Source organism: Antechinus flavipes, chromosome 4 (genome assembly GCF_016432865.1).
Source record: "Antechinus flavipes isolate AdamAnt ecotype Samford, QLD, Australia chromosome 4, AdamAnt_v2, whole genome shotgun sequence".
Taxonomy (NCBI): Eukaryota; Metazoa; Chordata; class Mammalia; order Dasyuromorphia; family Dasyuridae; genus Antechinus; species Antechinus flavipes.
In genome coordinates, this window is record NC_067401.1 from 62,701,773 (window position 1) to 62,721,599 (window position 19,827).

Here is a 19,827-nt window from a genome sequence, read left to right on the forward strand (position 1 = left end):
TATCAGCTCTGATGTGCGTTATACTGTTGATTATGCTACTTTAAGAATATCTTCATGTTACTAAGTTTCAAGAAGCCTCATTGGGAGTCTTATGTTATCTGGTAAAAGAACAGGAAAAAAATTGGTCATATTATTTTATGAGTGTCTTTGAGATCATAAATCCATCTAAGTATTGTAGAATTAAAAAAAAATAAATTAAATTCAGTCATTTACATAGAATATAAGGGCTTAATTATATTTAGAAGACTTTTTGCTTTAAAGTTTAGATAGTCATAATTTTAAAAATAATTTAATGAGATGTTTCGAGGAGATCATTAAGAATTATTTTAAGGCTAAAGATATGAATATGAAGGAATCATTGGGAAACTACTGAATTTAATTCATTTCATGTTTTATATCTTTTTCACAGGGTGGGCCTGGTTCAGCAGGAGCCAAAGGAGAAGGAGGTGAACCAGGTCCTCAGGTAAAATCGAATATCTTTCTTCCCTCCTCCCTTTCTTTGTTCCTCCTTCCTTCTCTTCCTTTATCCCTCCCTCTCTTTCTTTCTTTCATTGTTCCTTCCATCCTTCCTTCTTTCTTTCCCTCTTTTTTTCTTTCCTTCTTTCCTTTTCCCCTCCCTCCTTCTCTTCTTCCTTCCTCCCTCCCTCCCTTCCTCCCTCCCTCCCTTCCTCCCTCCCTCCCTTCCTCCTTTTCTTTCTTTCTTTCTTTCTTTCTTTCTTTCTTTCTTTCTTTCTTTCTTTCTTTCTTTCTTTCTTTCTTTCTTTCTTTCTTTCTTTCTTTCTTTCTTCTTTCTTCCTTCCTTCCTTCCTTCCTTCTTTTCTTCCTTCCTTCCTTCCTGTGTACCTTCTCTCCCTTTCTTCCTTCCTCCTTCCCTCCTTCCCTACCTCCCTCCATCTCTTTCTCTTTCTTCTTTTCTTTTCAATTTTATACTACAGTTAGAGAATCTTCCAGTAACCTATTACTTTGAATCAAAATTAGGAGGTTATTCTCATAACAATGGTGTCTTACATTATTTTGGCTATTAAAATTAGCCAGATCATACACTTTTGGAGGTGGATGAAATAACATATCATTTTTTTTCCAGAACAAAAACACACACATAAAATATGTACGTTAGCTTCTAAATAATAGCTCACTTCTAAATGCTAATATTTAGACTTAAGAAACTGAACTTTTGCTTTAAGTTAATTGGAAACGTAAGTGTATTCATCTGCTGGTTAACCAAGGAGTTAGTGGAAAATATTTGGTATTTCCCCCTCTATCTTTATTACCTAATTAAAAAAATAATAATAAAATGAAATTTTACCTATTTAATTGGATGGAAAAGTTTCTGAAATTAAAAAAAGAGAATAATGAATTTTGATTCAAAGATGTTAATCTGGCCAATATTTATAATTTTAGTCTATTATATTACAAAATGGAATAAAATTGATTTATTTCAACATAGGGTCCTCGTGGTATTCAAGGTCCTCCTGGTCCAACTGGCAAAGCTGGAAAAAGGGTACGATTTAATTATATTGGGAAGATTAATAGAAATACATTTATTTTCTTTTACTATGTGTAAGAAACCATATAGTTAAGAATGTGTTTCACGTTTTTCAGGGTCGTCCTGGTGCTGATGGAGGAAGAGGAATGCCAGGAGAACCTGGGGCAAAGGTCAGCTGTTCTCATATTTGGGTTTTCACTTAAATATTAACATATTTTCATATCAATTTACCATATGACATTTTTCTTCATTAAAATAAATCAAGTGGAATGGAGAAGAAATCTAAAAATATAGAGGAGAAATTTCTGTTGGTTTATTCTTATATATGATTATAGTTATGATTGCTGATTTCCGTTTATTTTTATTTGACAGGGTGACAGAGGATTTGATGGACTTCCTGGTCTACCTGGTGACAAAGGCCATAGAGTAAATAAAATATACAATTATTTTACTCATCAAATAACCAGAATAGGGTATCCATAAAATTTTAGAAATTCTGTATTAAATTTCTATAACACAATTTCCCTGGTTTATTGTCTTGTACATGAATGGTTTTTTGAACAAGTTTATAAAATTGAGTTAAATAAAATAAGAATTTTTAATTAAAAGAAAATATGAAGAAGTCTGAAAATATGAAATAAACAATAAATATATATCCATATGCACATATATGTATACCCACATAATGTTAATATTGTTTTCCTTCAAATCTCAACAAAAATATCACCTTCTGCAAGATTTTTCCAATCTAACTTAAAGCTAGTCCCTTCCCTCTGAGATTATCTCCAAATTATCCTGCATATAACTTATTAGTGAATAGTTGTTGTTGTTGTTGTTGTTGTTGTTGTTTTTTTGGCTATTAAATTTGCTGGATATTTACTATTAAATTGTGAGCTGCTTGTTGACAATAGCAGAATTCTCCAAATTGCTTAAGCTTTCTGATATGATGTGCTTGTTTGGAACGTTAAAAAAATTTTTAATAATCACACATGCTCATATGCACAAAAAAGGGGAAATACCAGCAATGTCTAAATAAATTCACATCAAGTTAACATTTCTACATAAAATGTCTTGTTAGTTGAGGGAATATGTTTGGAACTGCATTTTGGCTTAAATTATTGAAAATTGCCTTATTTTACCCATTTGTTTTTTCTGTATAAAAACAACTAGAAAAGAATATATACAAAAATTAACTAAATTAAAATAACTCATTAATATCATAAATATATTTATTTCTATTCTCAGTTGAGTTTCAGAGTAATCTTTTGAGATAGGAATTATAAGTTTTATGATTTTCTTTTTACAGATGAAAATAAAAGAGGCTGATTGACTTTGTCCTGTTGATATAAACTAGAATTAAAAACAGGATTTAAATGTATTCTAATCTTAGAACTCTGCACATGGGTAGAATAAGCTCCTTTTGTGAACATCTACACATAATTGTGTGTTTATTTTGCTGATTATATACCTCATAGAATTTTGGGTAGTACAGGGTAACAGAAGAAACAAAAAGCATCATGTGGATATTCCTTCATTGACTAGATAGAAGTCAAGATGGTCAATGGAAGAACTTTTCATTTATCATCCATATATACACACAGAAGCACTCATTCTCAAAAACATACATTCACAGTTCCACTTGAAATTCTAAAAGAGCTCTCAAGTGAACAGTTAACAATAGAGGGAATGAATTAGTCCTGAAAACCTTTATGTTGTCTCTACAGAGTTTAAAGCTTAAGAATAGCCTTGGGAATCATATTAGTAAAGAAAGAGGGGAAAAGGATGAGAATCTCACTATTCTTTGAAAATATACCAAAACAATCTTAATATATTGAAAATCTGAAGTCATTCGACATATAATTCAGTTTTTGTAAACTAAATCTTTATGATTTTCAATTCTGTTGAATCATGTTTTAATGAATGAGGATAATATAAAAATAGAAAAGCAGTTTATGCAAATTTATTCTACAAAAATAAGAAAAAAATTTGATGCTTTAAAAGATAGCAAAATAATTTTTAAACTATATAACAAATAAACTGAATCATAACAATGAAATGCCTGAAAATAATTTGTATATTTATAAGAAAAAATGTGCTTTAAAAAATATCAACCTTGAATTTATGCTTTTGGGAAACATTTATGTAGCATTATCAGATAAAAGGCCTATGTCTTCTCAGAATGAAGAGGTGTGTTTATCAAGGAAGTATTCAGAGGAAAGCAAATAAAGCATATTAATAAGTTTTTATATCCAAGATTCCTGAGTTATTTGGTTAGGAGAGTAGCTAGGTCAACTTGTGAAGTTCTACTCTGTTAGCATATTCAAATTATATTTTTATTTACTTTACAGGGAGAACGTGGTCCCCAAGGTCCTCCAGGTTCTCCTGGTGAAGATGGAATGAGAGTATGTTGGGAAAACTTTCATTTATCAAATAAGTACTTTCAATACAACAAAACACTAACATAATGATAGAGTACCATTTCATTACTATTTTTTTGTTTTAACAATGACAGGGAGAAGATGGAGAAATTGGACCAAGAGGTCTTCCAGGTGAAGCTGTAAGCACAATTTTATTCTTGATTTTAGAATTTTATTTTAAAAACTAGTATACAAACCTTATTTTTTGTGGGGGAAAGCATCATGGCTAAATTAATTTATAATTTTGCCAATCAATTTTGAATATAAAGTATATTTTTACATACTATAATAAATATAAGCTTTTAAAAGATTTTTATAAGAATTACAGGTATTGTTGTCAAATGAATCAATTACATATTTAAATATGCACATATAAATAAACATAAATTTTATTTATTTACATATATGCATGTATATGTATATATGTATTTGTTGATGAGATGAGATTTCCATTATTGTCCTTAAAATAGACTATATTGAGTAAGATTATTGAAGATTGGGACAAAATTAGATAGCAATATGCTTTTAGTCCCTTAAATCAGATTTTGATCATTGACTTATTTCCATCTCTTTTCTTACCCAATTTGGTTTAGTAGGAGAATTATTTTTAGTTAGAAAAAGTTTGCAGATTTGTAAACCACTTATAAATAATTAGATGAAAATTCTGCCATGTGTTGGGTGAGAGTATAGGAATGGGAGACAAAATACTTGTGAAAAAAAAAGGGATAAGTTTAGCTCTTTAAAAGACAACAGATTAGGAAATTTCACAATCAGATAAAGTACAAAGATTACAAATGTCTAGCTGTGTATTTCAACTTTGGGAGCTTAGAGATTTTCTGTCTCAGCTTCTTCATTTAGCATTTGAGGAAACTGATAGTCAAGGAGTTTAAATTCACAGTCAAGACCAAAACCCATTCTTCTTACTCTTTAATCTGTTCTACCACAATGTCAGTTGAGTCAAAATGAAGAAGTGGATGTTAGTTTTTCTGAAGAAAATTAGTCTCTAAAGAAAGTGAGTTTCAGAAATCCTTTTTGCCTTTGTGAATAGGCCTCAGTGAATATTCTGAAAGAAATACAGAGACATTCCAAATAAATAAGAAACATCTTCTGATGGAAAAGTAGTGTCTCATATCTTCTAAATTTAAAAAATTATAGTGAGACTAAAGGACATTTTGAGATATAGTGATATACTTTATATTTCCCTAGAGATATATGTGATTTTATACCTAAGCAAATATAAACATTTTTCATACTAAAGAGTCATTGTTATGCATTCTGGCTTGTGGATCAGTATAAACACAAATATTTTTACATGTTTAACATAAGTTTTTAAAACACCTTTTTTGTGAAATGGACTGGGACTTCAATAAATATTTGTACACTAAACATTGCATTCGATATTTTAATGAATAGTTGACATTCAGTAGTAAAGGCCCATTTTGAGAATATTTAATGACTGATTTACTTTTTTCTCCTGTAGGGTCCACGAGGTCTGTTGGGACCCAGAGGAACACCTGGTCCCCCAGGACAACCTGTATGTATTATTTAAATGTAAAAAGGGGCGGGGAGAGGAATTTGAATATTTTATAAAGAAATCTCACAGTTAAATTCCCTAAAGTTGTAAATACACAATAACTTTCAATAGTTAACCCATTTCCACAATCTTATTTGATTTCTAATTCCATTAATAAAGCCTATAAATCCTATCTCTTTGCTTCTCCTTTTTTTCTTTTCTTCAGTTTATCCTTTCTAGAAAAGAATTGTTTTTATGCCAAATCTCCAGAAGTCAGGGAATAATAATGTTAAATCACATACCAGTCTAACATAGTAAAAAAAAAAAATTCTTACTTTATAGGAATTCTTTCCTTTAAAATATTTTCTTTTTTCTTCTTCCTTTTGTCTTCCATTTTTTCTTAGCTTCCTCCCTCCTTCCCTCCTTCCTTCCTTTCTTCCCTTTCTTCCTTTTCTTCCTTTCTGCTTCTCTCCCCTTTCTTTTCTTCTCTCTCTTTTCTTTTATTTTGTGTGTTTGTGTGTGTGTCATACATGATTTGTGATCATCTGCATTGATTTCTCTCCTTTTCCAGGGTATTGCAGGTGTGGATGGCCCACCTGGTCCAAAAGGAAATATGGTATGTTTAAAATTTCATCAAAAATAAATCAAAACCATGATCTAGGTTCTTTAAAACATTTTAATTTCTATTTCTAAAATATGATCTTAATACCACATTTTATCAAAGAAAAAGATTCCTATCAGTATTTAAATTTAGTAATTTAGAATGCTTAAAATATCAATAAAGGCTAAAAAGACAGAAAGAAAACATATGAAAAATTAGTATATAATATATTCAGAGTAGAAATAGACTTTAATTTTAGATGCAGTAATAAAGTCATCATCAAAGTCTCTTTCTGTTTTCATATTTTAGGGTCCTCAAGGGGAACCTGGGCCTCCAGGTCAACAAGGAATTCCAGGCCCACAAGTAAGTTTATGATAATATTTGTGTTATAGTGCACACTTTGAGATAATTCGGTAAATACACATTTGTATTATAATAAGTTTTAAATGTAAAATTGACAAAGCCTAAGGATTTTCTAAATAAACATGAAAAGTATATACAGTATAAATGCAGTGCAGAAGGGGTTTTGTGTGTGTGTGTGTGTGTGTGTGTGTGTGTGTGTGTGTGTGTATTCCAAAGTGAACTCGCAGAGGCCCCTTTCTTCCAAGAGAAAAATGAGTCATTCAATGTTCCCGGAATGCCAGCAGGAATAGCCACACCTGCAGGAAGGTTCTGAATAGGATCCTGTTACAGAGTGAATGCCAGAAGGGTAGCTAGTTCAAAAACACCAACAAAGTTCCAGGACTGACTGTTAAGTGGGGAGGAGGGAATATTATATTAATCATCCCTCATGCCTTTCAATGATTGATATGATTGATGTGAGATATTATTAAAAAGTGATTTTTAAAGAAAAAAATTCCATCATTCAGTGATTATGGTCATTGTCCTAACTGTATTTTTTTTTTTTAAACAGGGCCTTCCTGGTCCCCAAGGTCCAATTGGCCCTCCTGGTGAAAAAGTAAGTTACCATGTTACTTTAATCTATTCTACTCACTAAACTGGTGTGAACAACCTCAATTCAGACTAAAAGCTTTTCCTTATGTTATGGATATTGTCTGCTCATGGCCTAGTGCATAGGGATTTGTCTGGAGTACCACTGTAAATTATGGAACAGAGGGAGAAGAGGAATTCATTCATACAGCACTAACTGAGGCTGATAAAAAGTTCAGATAGCTGTCATTTGGGCAGCTGCCAAAAGTGACATTCTCAGCTATATTAATTTCACAAACCCATTAGATGAGGGAAGGTTTTTTTTTTTTTTAGCTTTTTTCCTCCTTTTCTCTCATTTAAAAAATGTAATTAAATATGCTTGTGAAATAACATTTTTTATAAGTTATGATAAAGGGGTAAATTTGGAACTTTTAACTGTCACCACTTTCTTTGTGTAGATGGAACTCTGTGCTCATTAATCATTCTATGACTGAATCTGAGAGATCCAAAAGATATAATATAGATATAATAAAGAACTCTTTATTATATGCAGATTTTTGCTCCATCATTCTCTATGGAATTCTCAAAGCAACAACTTCTGTTTCCCCCTATGCTAGCTAATTCATTCGTATGTTATCCTGATATTCCCTATTTTTTATGAGCAGAATTGACTTCATGTGGATTTTACCAAATGATCCATGTATTTTTTCTATGCCTACCTTTGCATGAATGTTGTTCTAGGGAAATGACAAAATATATAGTCCATGCATACAAAAATCTCTCCCCAAAGTATGTTTTTCAGTCATCCTTGCCTTTAGTTCCTAGAATCACTCCCTTGCTACTTTTTATCATAATTTGGCCTTTTGTAAAAATACATCATTTATCATGGATTGCATGCTTGTTCATATGCTCATTAACTTTTCCACCACAATGTCCATTATGTTTGTATCAGGCTATTAAAAAAGTCTCAAAAGCTGAAATTTTGTCTGCTTAGCCAGATATGAAAGATGATATCTGAATCTCTTTTATTCATATTTCATTAATATTCTGAAAAATAAGGAAGAAATTTTGAAGAAAGCTATTATAAGTAACATTTAAGATCCAGCTCTCTGTCTTCTATGCTTGTTTTTTATGTATTTCAGGATTTTAAGCATCAGTAAATTCACAGATACAGCTATTACTTAACTACATTATAATCTATAGACATTAGTAAGGTGCTGTTATGTCTCATTCATTGGACTGTGAGCTCATTGAAGGCAGGAGCTTTTTTTGGCCTTCCTTTTTATTGCCAATGTTAGCTCTATATCTGGCATATAGGAGATAGTTTAATAAATGCTTTCTGACTAACTCCCCCTTTCCTCTCAGAAATCATCATCATTGACCAGTCTTCTATTGCACAGCCTCTCTGAATTTTTTAATAGACTTTGAATATAGATCATCTTTGGACCTATTATCGATATTTCTCTAGTTTTTTAACTTAGTCAGCTCTACAAAACCTTATGCTCCTAAAATCCAGATTTCAGAAATGCAGGGTTGCCCCTACATGGTTAAAAAGCATCAGAATAGCATTTAAATTAAAACTTTCTTTATAAATAATATCATCACGATTTTTGTCTTTTCATGAAAGTAAAAGAGAAATCTTCCCAAACAAGAAAATTGAACCCACAGACACACACATATACACATGTGCTTTTGTATGCACATATGTACAAGAGAATGAATTTTGTTTAATTTTTATTCATCATTATCATTTCCCAATGTCAATTATATGTCAATTATAATATAAATTTCCCCCAAAATCTTAAATTTTTATAAAGCGATGTCAGTGATTCTATGTGGAATAAATGTTTTATTATACAGAAGGAAAAATAATCAGACAAAGATAATGTTTTCCTTGGTTTTTTGATTGCCTGCTCTTATTGAATATGTCTAGCATGCATAAGAATTCAAGAAGTTGTTGTCATCAATATTTAAATGTTATTTAAAAGAAAAAATACAATATAATAGCAGGGTAGGAACTCTGTGAAATTATCAATAGATAAACAAATACAAAGATATGACAATTAGAAAGTATTTTTCTTTAATTGGAATTAAAATTTCACTTTAGCATTTAAAAATACATTAGTCTTGTATACTAAATATCTAAGTTTGATATCTAATATAATAAATATTGATATATACACATTTGTATACATACACATACAGATATATAAGTGCATATATGCACAGAGACATTATACACACACATATATGCATGCATATATATATATATATATATGTGTATATATATACACACACACACACACATACATACATATGTGTATGCCCCAAAACTTAGCTTAAGGTACCTGATAGGATACCTATAGATATTCATTTTAAAACAGAAAAGCAAATTGTGCAATTTTTGAGCATTTCTTCAAAGGTAGACTGACAGTCAAAGGGTTTGGTTAGAAGGAGTAAGAGACCATGTGTAAAGAAAGTGACCACTTCCACATCATTGTCCTGGCTGAGATCCTCACCCTTTCCATCTGGGGGGGTACTTTTACCAGGATGAAGATGGCACCACTAATCTCAAATCTTCCTATTGGATCTAAACCCAAGGTGTAGACTATGACATATTTTACAAATCTTTGCTCTGCCTCTGGAAGTTCTAAGGCTGATCCATTCCCTTTCCTTTCCTACTAAAAGGCATTAGACATGTTGAAAGGTGGGATTTTTTGGTTTTGGTTTTGCCATTGTAAATTATATTTTACTTCTTTTTATTTTCCCCTACCACCTTTAGGGAAGAAAAGAAGGAAAGAAGAAAGAAAAAAAGAAGGAAGGAAGGAAAGAAGGAAGGAAGGAAGGAAGGAAGGAAGGAAGGAAGGAAGGAAGGAAGGAATGGAGGGAGGAAGAAAGGAAAGAATGGAGGAAGGGAAGAAGGAAGAGAGAGAGGGAAGAATAGTAGATAGGGAAGGAAGGGAGGGAGGAAGGGAGAAGAAAGCGAAGGAAGAGAGGAAGGGAAGGAAGGAAGGAAGGGATGGAGGAAGGAAGGAAAGATTATGTAGGTAGAATATATATAGCAGGGTAGCATTCTCTTGCTGAATTTTGATGTTATTTTTTCATCCAATTTCCCTTCATCAATACTTTTATAAAGTTGCTTCCCTCAATTATCTTTTTACTATATTAAAAATATAATTTAAATATTTACCAAAAAATGTTGATAGCCACATAGTATTTGTTGATTTGTTGTAAAATTTTTGTCATTTTTCTGACATTATTACATATTAATTACACAATAACTACAATTAATATGTACTTTATTATTAACAGTACATATTATATATTAATATGTTCTGTATTATTAATAGTACATATTATGAAATAGTACATTTGTTCAGCATGTTCAGTGAGTTTTATTTTCTTAAAAAATTATCTCTTTTGGATTTTACTTAGGGTCCACAAGGAAAACCTGGTCTTGCTGGACTTGCTGGTGCTGATGGGCCTCCTGTAAGTAACACTAAATGTCTTTTTGACTTTATATATATGCAACACAAATTGATAGTTAGCATATCTTGTTATAAGGCTTCATTTTCAAACCAGTCATAAATTAATATTCTAAAATACCACTATCATAACAACATCTTGCTTAAATTACTGGTGTTCTGTTGGTTATTTAAGGCTATCTATCCATAATCTATCTCCAAACTACTTTTCTACCCTTATGTTCTACTTGTCTTTTATAGTAATTCTTTGCTTTGTTCAAATTAGATTTTCTCAACATGATTTTGGGTGTTCATCCTTTTCTATATCTAAACTTGAAAGTGTTTTCCCAATCTTTTTGTCTAGCTCTACCCATTCTTATAAGGTAAAATTACTGCCCTTCCATTTTCATGAAGCTTCCCAGGCTATTCTATTGAATAGAGATTTCTCTCTCTGAATTCATAATACTTGTCAATGGTATTCATGTCCTAGTTAATCATCCATCTTTACATTCTCTGCATTATTTTATTTAACTACTAGAAGATTTGGCTTTTGCATTATAACTTACATTTCAATGAATTTGTTTTGTTTCTCGAGTATAGTGCAAAGTTTAAAAAGATAATAGTCAATACCTCTACTTCTTCATATCATTCGCTCTATGTTATAGAACGTTCTAGCAAAATCATACAATTATAGGCATGCTCAGTGACCATGAAAAAATAAAGAATTTATTGTGCTTTACATCTCATTAGTTTTCAAAATGTGTTTATTAACAGTAAATATTTTTATATTGTTCCCATTTAAGTACTCCTATTGAGTACTTAGTACAATAATACAAATCTCTGCCCATCATCAATATCCTTTTTTAAATTTTTCACAAGGGGTCCCCCTAATATATTGACAGTGAAGGCAAACCTGAAGGAATATGTGGAATACCCATTGCATGTCTTCTTACACTATATGACTTGCCTGTCTTTTTCACCCTGACCGTACAACTAACATAATACTAATTACTCGATGAGATGGCATATATGATTATTGGTTATTTGATCACTTGTCAAATAATCATTATTTAAGAATTGGTTACATTTCCAATTTAAAAAATGTGTTTTTGAGATCTCTTTATACTCTTGAAACTTACTGGAAAAAAGTTAACTTTGAGAGTTTACTATGGAAAATATAAAAAGGTTGATGCCTGATTATTTTAATTGAAATAGATCTTACTTTCATTTATATACTTTTCAAGACTTCTCTACATGTGCAATCTCATTGGTCATATTATTGATTAGTCTGTAATTTTTAACTCTATTAATGATTTCTAACATTTTCATACATTCTCCATATGTCTTCAGTATGACTGTCTTCATCTAAAAATATAAAATTCCTTTAGAAAAATTTAATATTTAAGTAATATTAAGAATTATCTTCATTTCTAAACAGCAATGTAAAACAATAACTATGAACTAAAAACAAGAAAAACACACACAAAATCCAAAATAAAACCAAAAACTAAATCTGAGAGAAATGATTTTTCATGGTTGTATTTTTGAAAAGCCATTAATATTCTATCTAACTATTATACATTTTTTTTTCCTGTTCAGGGTCATCCTGGCAAAGAAGGCCAATCTGGAGAAAAAGGTGCTCTGGTATGTTTCAAAGCATAAACCTCAATGTTCATTTTCTTTATTTGCGTAGGAAAATCCTTTCAAGTTTGTGAACCATGTAATATACTTGTTCTTTCAAAGTTGTTAGTTATTAATATGAATACTAGAAAGCAAATCTTCTATTCAATTCATGCATGTCCTGACAGATGTATTTATTGATTGGCATCTGACCAGTTTTGCTAGCATTTTAATTTTTAGGCAGCATTGGCTTTATTTATTTTAGTTTCCTCAGGATATAATAAACTGGCATATGGTTTGGATAGATAACCTGTAAGTTTGAATTTCCAATTTAGTAGCTTATGCTTTTTAATTTCTGGTTCATTCCTGGAGGGCAGGCCTAGACAAAGATTTAAAAGCACATGTGGCACATGAGGAAGAACTTCAAAAAGTTCCATTGGAATTACAAAATAATTACAGTGAAAAGATATTTGATTATTATGTGAATGATGAAATCAGACTTACATTTTAATTCACAATTTTCTTTCCACATGTAATTAATTAGCATGTTTAAATAGAAAAAAATATTCAACATTAATCTGAGTTTGCATTGAGAAAACAAAGAGAAAATAATCTTCATTGAAACCTGTTTGGTTCTCATTGCTAAAAAATCACTAGTTTTTAAAATTTTAGCATTGTTATAAAACCTAGAACCCACATAGTACAGATGTGATTTGACAGGAATCCACATAGGAAACCAATATCTGTTGGATCATAGACTTTCAATCATTTAAATATAATCTGGGTTGGGGTAAATCACCTAATCTCCCTGGGCATTTTAGTTTCCTTGGGGATAAATGAGAGTGTTGGTCTCTAAAATACTATTCTATAATTCACTAGAAATTGCCTTTTTACACTTTGGAAGTCTTGTGTGGATGTTGGGAATGCTTTCAGTATAATGTTTTAAATGCAGGTTTGCAACGGAAGATAATTACATTGAATTACAATGAATAAAAAACAAAGGTTGTGTGTTTGTGTGTGTGTGTGTGTGTGTGTGTTTAAATTCAGATAACAGGTTAAAAAGCCCTGAATTAGAGATACTGTGGTTAGTAAGCCCTTATCTTGTTTTTCAGCTGTCTTCACTATCTACTAAGAGATTCTTTGATTAGAGAGTCTCTTCTCTGTAGAGAAGGGGCTTTAGCCCTTTATTGTATTACTGTTCCAGTCTCCAGCTATGCCTCAGCTATAGTTTTTAGACAAAATGTCATTTTCTGGGTCTGCAACTTTCTCCCCTGTTCCTGGGTTATGATTAATAAGCCTTTCCCTTATAGGGAGGGCTACAATTTACTTCAGAAGCCATTCTTAGTCAATGGCTATATATATAATTCTTAAGTAGTTTTGTCCAAGTAAGTTTGTCCAAGAAAATGGCTCTTCAATTTGTCTTCTTGTTAAGATTATATTCTAAACTTATTGTGATGACTGCATATTTAAAATCAGCTGGAGTCAGGACTTCAGGTTAAGGGAAAAATCTTCAATCTTTATTTGAAATGAAGAGGTGAATAAGGATTGCAATAGCAATATGGGCAGCTGCAACAGAAAGCCAGCTAACAGAGGGGGATCGGAGATGAAGGGCCGTTGCAATGGCAATGTGAGCAGCTGTGTCAAAACGCCAGGCAGCAGTCTCTTCTTCCCCTTCCTTTTCCACTCCCCTGCCTCCACCCACCAAAAACGTCATTTCTTATACAACACATCAGGACTTGCACAAAGAGTGGGCGGGAGCCATTCTTTCTCCAAGCTTATATATTAATAGAGTATGGTCCAATTACTATTTAGCCTCACGTGCTTGGGACCTCAGTGCATCAACTCAAGCCTTAGCCCATTACAACTTATACCAGATTTCCTCTTTGGATTTTACTTAAAACCATTTTTGGCGCTGTCATCTTTGTTACTTAACTTGTGGCCAAAAAACTATTTTAGTTCTTAGTTACTCCAATTAAGGTAAACTAGGGTTCTGCTTCCTTTAATAGAAAAGAACCTCCTGAAAATGTGGTAAAAAAAGTTTTAGCTTCAATCAATTCCTGTTTTATGAAAATAAGATGATTTTATTCGCTAGCTCAGGTTGAAAGACTCTTGACTCTCCCATTTCTCCTCAGCCACACATCACAGAATTGTCTCTCCTATATCTCCTTGAGTATATCTTTTATAAAGAAAACCCTAAACTGTTTAAGTTTTTGTTGTTGTTGTTGTTGTTTAGATCAGGGAATTTGATATAGATATCGCCTTAAATTATAATTTTATCACATTTGGAGATAAATAAGTAGCTACTTTGTGTATTGTCAATTAAATATAAATGATAAAAAGTCTCATACGTGTCAGAATTCTCTTTACAAATTAGCAATATATTGCAGGAAAATTTTCCTCAAATTCAGTGTAAAAAACAAAACAAAACTAATTATCATTTAAAAAAACTTATTTGCAAAAAAAAATCCTTTATGAATTAACAAATAAAATTTATTTTCAATTCATTCACTCTTTTTCAGGGCCCTCCTGGACCACAGGGTCCTATTGGTTATCCTGGTCCCCGTGGTGTGAAGGTAAGTATTAAGGATTCTTCTAAATGACTAATTTAAATATGGAAATCTCATTCTTATTGCATCTTTCTAATTTGTTACATAGGGTGCTGATGGTGTAAGAGGTCTTAAGGGCTCTAAAGGTGAAAAGGTAAGATTTAGTTTTCCATGTTTTATATTATTTCAATATAAAGCTTATTTATTTTGGCTAAAGTATAAATAGTCTAATATTAGCTAAGCTAAAATCATGTGAGAGAGAAAACTTTACCTAATCCTCATCCTAACTTTAACTCAATCTTCACAAAAACATTTGGTTTCTGAACACGATTGACATTTTTCATTGAATTAGATTGCAATTTCCAGAAAAACTGACAAAGAGTTGTTACGGTTCAGAAATTACATGTCATCCTTGCCGTATTTTTGTTGAATTTCTTTATGTTCTCTAAGGGTCACCTCAACTACTTCTTAATATAACCTTTCTTGTTCCTCCCAGTCAATTTTCACATATCTCTTTCCCTGACTTTCCCCTCACTGAATATCTCTAGATTATTAAAACTACTATATTTCAAGGTGCTTGAACAAAGTACTAAGTCTTTTTTAATCTTTACTTTGCTTGCAGCACCTGTCGCATGAAATATTGTATTCAGCAACCATTTTTTCATTTATTAACATGCATACCTGTATAACATTTTATACATAAATCATTAAACTGAATGTATCAGTATTTTTCACAATCTTTAGACACTATAATTATTGTAAAAAATATTTAATGGCATCAAAATTATGTACTTATATATCTTCTTGCATAAATTTATGTTTGTGTTGTCACTCCCCATAGCATGTAAGCTTCTTGAGGTCAGAAACTATTTCCTATTTTGCCTTGTATGTTCATTTCCTGTTACAGTGTCTAATAGAATGCTCAATATTTTATTGTGGATTAAAAATGTATTATAAAATTATCTTGGCTTTTGGACTCAGAAGGCTAATCTCAATTTCAGCATTGTCACTTACCTCTGTGGTCTTGTTTCAGCCACTTCATTTTCCTCATCTATAAATGAGGAGTTTGGACTAAATAATCCTCCAGATTCCCCCAGGCCTAGATTGCAGAAAGATAAACACCATCCATTTACTTTAATACTATTAGTAATAAAATTCAAAATACATAAAAAGCCAGAGGATTCCATCTCCTTTTGGTTTTGGAAGGAAACAAATTTTAAATTTGAGTTTTTTATTGATTCCAAAAATGATGTAGAGATGGTTGTGTATAAATAACTTAAAGGATTATCCTAAAAAACAAAAAACAAAAAACAAAAAAAAAATCTCTGCCATTAATGAATTATCATTTTTTGTGTACTCAATATTATTTACTTAGGCTTCAAGTTTTGGTGGCTTCATATGTGTGGGTACTTTGCCCCTGATGCATATTGCAGCCCTTCTGTATCTTAGTACATAGTTTTTTTTTTTTTATTAATTGTTATAATAAGAAAAAATGGCTACTGTTCATATGCAATGCTCCATCTTTTCATTCTGCCATTACTTGCTGGCTAGCCATGTAGTTTTGCCTACCTGAATTTTAACTAAGAATGTCCTCATGTTATGGTCAGTCTGTCTCTAGGTATTTATTAAGCTCTAGGATGTGCCAGGCACAAGGTAATCACTGAGGATACAAAGACTTGTCTTTGAGGAACTCACAATCTAATGAGGGTATCAACAATTATGTACCAAAAAAAGCCTATATTTAAGATAAATAGTTAATAATTAACAGAGGGACATTAGAATTAAGAAGGGATAGATTTTCCTATAAAAAGTGGGATTTTAACTAACACTTGAATAAAATGAGAAAGACAGGGGAATGAAGATAGAAGAAAGAGCATGGAGAACAGCTAGGAAAAATGCCCTAGCCAAGAGATGGATTATCTTGTTAGAGAAAGATCAAGGAAAGTTAGTGCTTCACTGACCATTTTAGAAATCATCTTATTTGATAGAAACAAAGATTTTGTGCTTTTCTGCAGTGGTGTTTGAAAATCCAAGTTTTTGGGACAGCTAGGGGGTGCAGTGGATAGAATATCAACTCTGAAGTTGGGGGATCTGAGTTCAAATTTGACCTCAGACACTTAATACTTTCTAGCTGTGTGACCCTGAGCAAGTCACTTAACCCCAATTACCTCAGGAAAAAAAAAAATCCAGGTTTTTCTGCCTGATTCACAGAAGCATAAGAGCTTTATGAAAAGACCAAACTTATGTGAATATGTGTATGTGTGTGTCTATCACCTTCATGCATACATTAATTCTAGTCAGATGACTGCATTTCTTTTATTCAATGATATTCTTTATTTTAATGCATTTATATGTGTATGTGTGTGTATTTTTTAGGTCTAAGTTATTTAAATTGTTAAATTCATTCCAATGGCTATTTCCCAACTTTCCTGTGTATAATCTGAGAACAAGAAAATATCCTTCTTTATTCTTATAGAAATATTGCTCCCATGTCAATCTTAAACTAGACTTTAATAAGAGAAATTCAGTTCCACTCAACATGAATTTTTGGAGCCCCTAATATACCAAGCATTGGGATATAAATTCGTATTGGAGCCCCTACTATATGCCAGGCATTGAGATATAAAAATAAGAACAAAACACTCCTAGTTTCCAAGATACTTATTCTGTTGGGAAGAATAATATATACTCAGTAAAATAATACAAAGTAATTTCAGGAGGGTTGAGTAAGCCCTAAGAACCTAAGGACTATGGAAGGGGAGGTGAGGAAGTGACACTTAAGTTAAATCTAGAGTGGAGTTTGGGGATTCCAAGAAATAACCATGATGAAGGAGAACTTTCTAGAAATGAGGGGAAGAATCACAATGGTAGGAGTTAGGGTTTCTTAAAGAAATAACATCAACACCATCATCAAGTAGTTGAATTTAAAAATATTGAATGAGAATAATATGAAAGGGAGAGTAATGAAGTTATCTTAGTAATGCATGTTGGAGTGCTATTTTGAAGGATTTTAAATGGCGATTTATCCTTAGCCTTGGGGAGTCACAGAATCAGGGATTCAGGAAAGTGGATCAGGAAACCGACATGGTCAAATCCAGGACTTAGAAATATCTATTAGCAGGCATTGGAGCATGGATCAAAGTGATAAAAGTTTATATGAAAAGAGATAAATTAGGTGTCTAGAAGAAAGATGAAGAAGCCCTGAATTAAGGTGACTACACAGTGAGTATGATGTAATAATAATTGACAACAAATTCCAATATATGATTGAAGGAAAATGAAGTTAATGAAGAAGCATTTAGTGATCTCTTATTTTATGCCTATTGCTGTGTTAAGAGTTGAATACAAAAAAAAAAGCAAAAAAAAAATAATCCTTGACCTCATGGAGCTCCCATTCTCCCATTCTAATGTAGGAAATCATTGTGTGTGTGTGTGTGTGTGTGTGTGTGTGTGTGTGTGTGTGTGTAATTTATGTATATACAAAATATACACAGTGTAAATAGAAGGCAATCTCAAGTAACATACACCAGTGGTGGGTGAAACTGAGACGCTGGAGAAAATCAGAAGAGGTGTAAAAGAAGGTGGAATTTGAGGTGACTCTTAAAGAACGCTGAGGGTCCAGAAGGTGAATATGAAGAGAGAGAATATATCATTTATAGGGTCAAATAAGGAAAATACAAAGTTGGAAGATTATGTGTAGCCTATGAAAAGCAACAAGTAGGCTAGCATAGCTGGTTTGTATAAGATGTAGAGAGAAATAAATTAAAAGAAGACTAGAAATGGATTGAAGCCTTGAAATTGACTGTGATCTTGTGAATCTAGGTGTCTAGAAAGATACAAGAACCTTTAACCAAAAGACATAAGATTTCCTTCTTGGATTTCAAATGGAATATTTAAGAACAAAGGTTCATCTGTTAGCAGGGGGTAGAAGCCTAGAATTTAGGATTGAGGTGAAGAATAGATATATAATTTGAAAAATTATCTGCATGGAGATAATATATACCCATTGGATTTGAGGAGATAACCAAAGGTTAGGGGACTCAAACTCAGAATATTATCTGATTTGGATGATCTGGAGTTGGATAGCAAACATAGATAGATATCAGCATCTAGTATCTAAAATCCTTAATGGATATATGGTGGGATTTACTTATACTTTCTTGTCAGCAAGGAAAGTTCTGCTCCATGCATCTTGTTAAATACTGAGTTGATTACTAACTTTTTTGCAGGAGATTATGAATGGAGACAGTTTAACCAATATGGCTCTTCTTGCTCTTATATACATCATCATCATTCCTAAATACAATTGAGTCTGTCTTTCAAGTTCATAGCCAACCTATACAATAGTGAAAGCTTTTTGAAAACAGGGATTGCCTTTTCCTTCTCTTTGTATCTTCAGGGTTTAGCATAGTAGGTGCTTATTAAATGCTTATTGATTAAGAGCACATTATGAAGTTAAAATGCATAGAAAATACTTTTGAATTAAATCGTCAAAATCCTGTCTATTATTAGAGTTTACACAAGAATGCTTTTGATAAGTCTACAGATGAGCTTTCATCCCTGTTCTCAGTAACCAAATCATTTAATCCTCCTTCGGTTAGTCCAAAAATCATTAAGTGAATAAGAATAACAGAATAAAAATTTATCCTGGGGTTATTTCTAGCCTGGACTCTACACAAAAGAAAAAATGAATGAGGTAACAGCAGGAATATTGGAAAACCACTCACATTTACATAGAATTTTATCTAAGGCATCTTATCTACATCTTCATTTCTTGTCAAGCCAGAACATATCTTTAGTAGCTTTAAAGATAATTTAGTGTAGGGAGGATCTATGTTTTTTTACATACTTTTAACCAGGAGTTTTAGGGGAGCTCTATTTTCAGATTTAGAAATAGCCATTTATATTACACTTTTAATATTATGATAGAAAATATGTGAATCAATTGATGATTTCCTCTGCTTGACTTTCTCTGACAAGCCTTTGAGTATGTGGGTCATTAACTAACTTTTAGAGTTTGTATTTGTATTCTTGTAATTATATAGATGGTCTTTGGGAAAAGAAAAGCATCTAGTTCAGGTGGGAAAAACTAATCTGTGTTGTTGATTTCCTTTGAGTGCCCCCTTGCATAGCTAGAATAATTTAGTTATTCAAGTATAAAGCCCAGGGATTTAATTAAACATTCTATAAACATTTTTTTCTCATATGCTACCCTCCTCAGTATCATGCTAAAAAGATATCAAATTTGTT

At 31.8% G+C, this 19,827-nt stretch overlaps 1 protein-coding gene across 4 annotated transcripts in view; it reads left to right on the forward strand.

Moving 5' to 3' along the window:
• Nucleotides 1-19,827, forward strand: part of COL11A1 (collagen type XI alpha 1 chain) — a 264,657-nt gene that overhangs the window by 110,242 nt on the left and 134,588 nt on the right. For all 4 annotated transcript variants that reach the window (XM_051993218.1, XM_051993221.1, XM_051993219.1 and 1 more), the window contains 14 exons: nucleotides 410-463; nucleotides 1,448-1,501; nucleotides 1,603-1,656; nucleotides 1,859-1,912; nucleotides 3,835-3,888; nucleotides 3,999-4,043; nucleotides 5,384-5,437; nucleotides 5,988-6,032; nucleotides 6,327-6,380; nucleotides 6,931-6,975; nucleotides 10,383-10,436; nucleotides 12,011-12,055; nucleotides 14,551-14,604; nucleotides 14,687-14,731. In XM_051993218.1, the coding sequence (XP_051849178.1) occupies nucleotides 410-463; nucleotides 1,448-1,501; nucleotides 1,603-1,656; nucleotides 1,859-1,912; nucleotides 3,835-3,888; nucleotides 3,999-4,043; nucleotides 5,384-5,437; nucleotides 5,988-6,032; nucleotides 6,327-6,380; nucleotides 6,931-6,975; nucleotides 10,383-10,436; nucleotides 12,011-12,055; nucleotides 14,551-14,604; nucleotides 14,687-14,731 (711 nt within the window). The remainder of the gene's footprint in view (nucleotides 1-409; nucleotides 464-1,447; nucleotides 1,502-1,602; nucleotides 1,657-1,858; nucleotides 1,913-3,834; nucleotides 3,889-3,998; nucleotides 4,044-5,383; nucleotides 5,438-5,987; nucleotides 6,033-6,326; nucleotides 6,381-6,930; nucleotides 6,976-10,382; nucleotides 10,437-12,010; nucleotides 12,056-14,550; nucleotides 14,605-14,686; nucleotides 14,732-19,827) is intronic.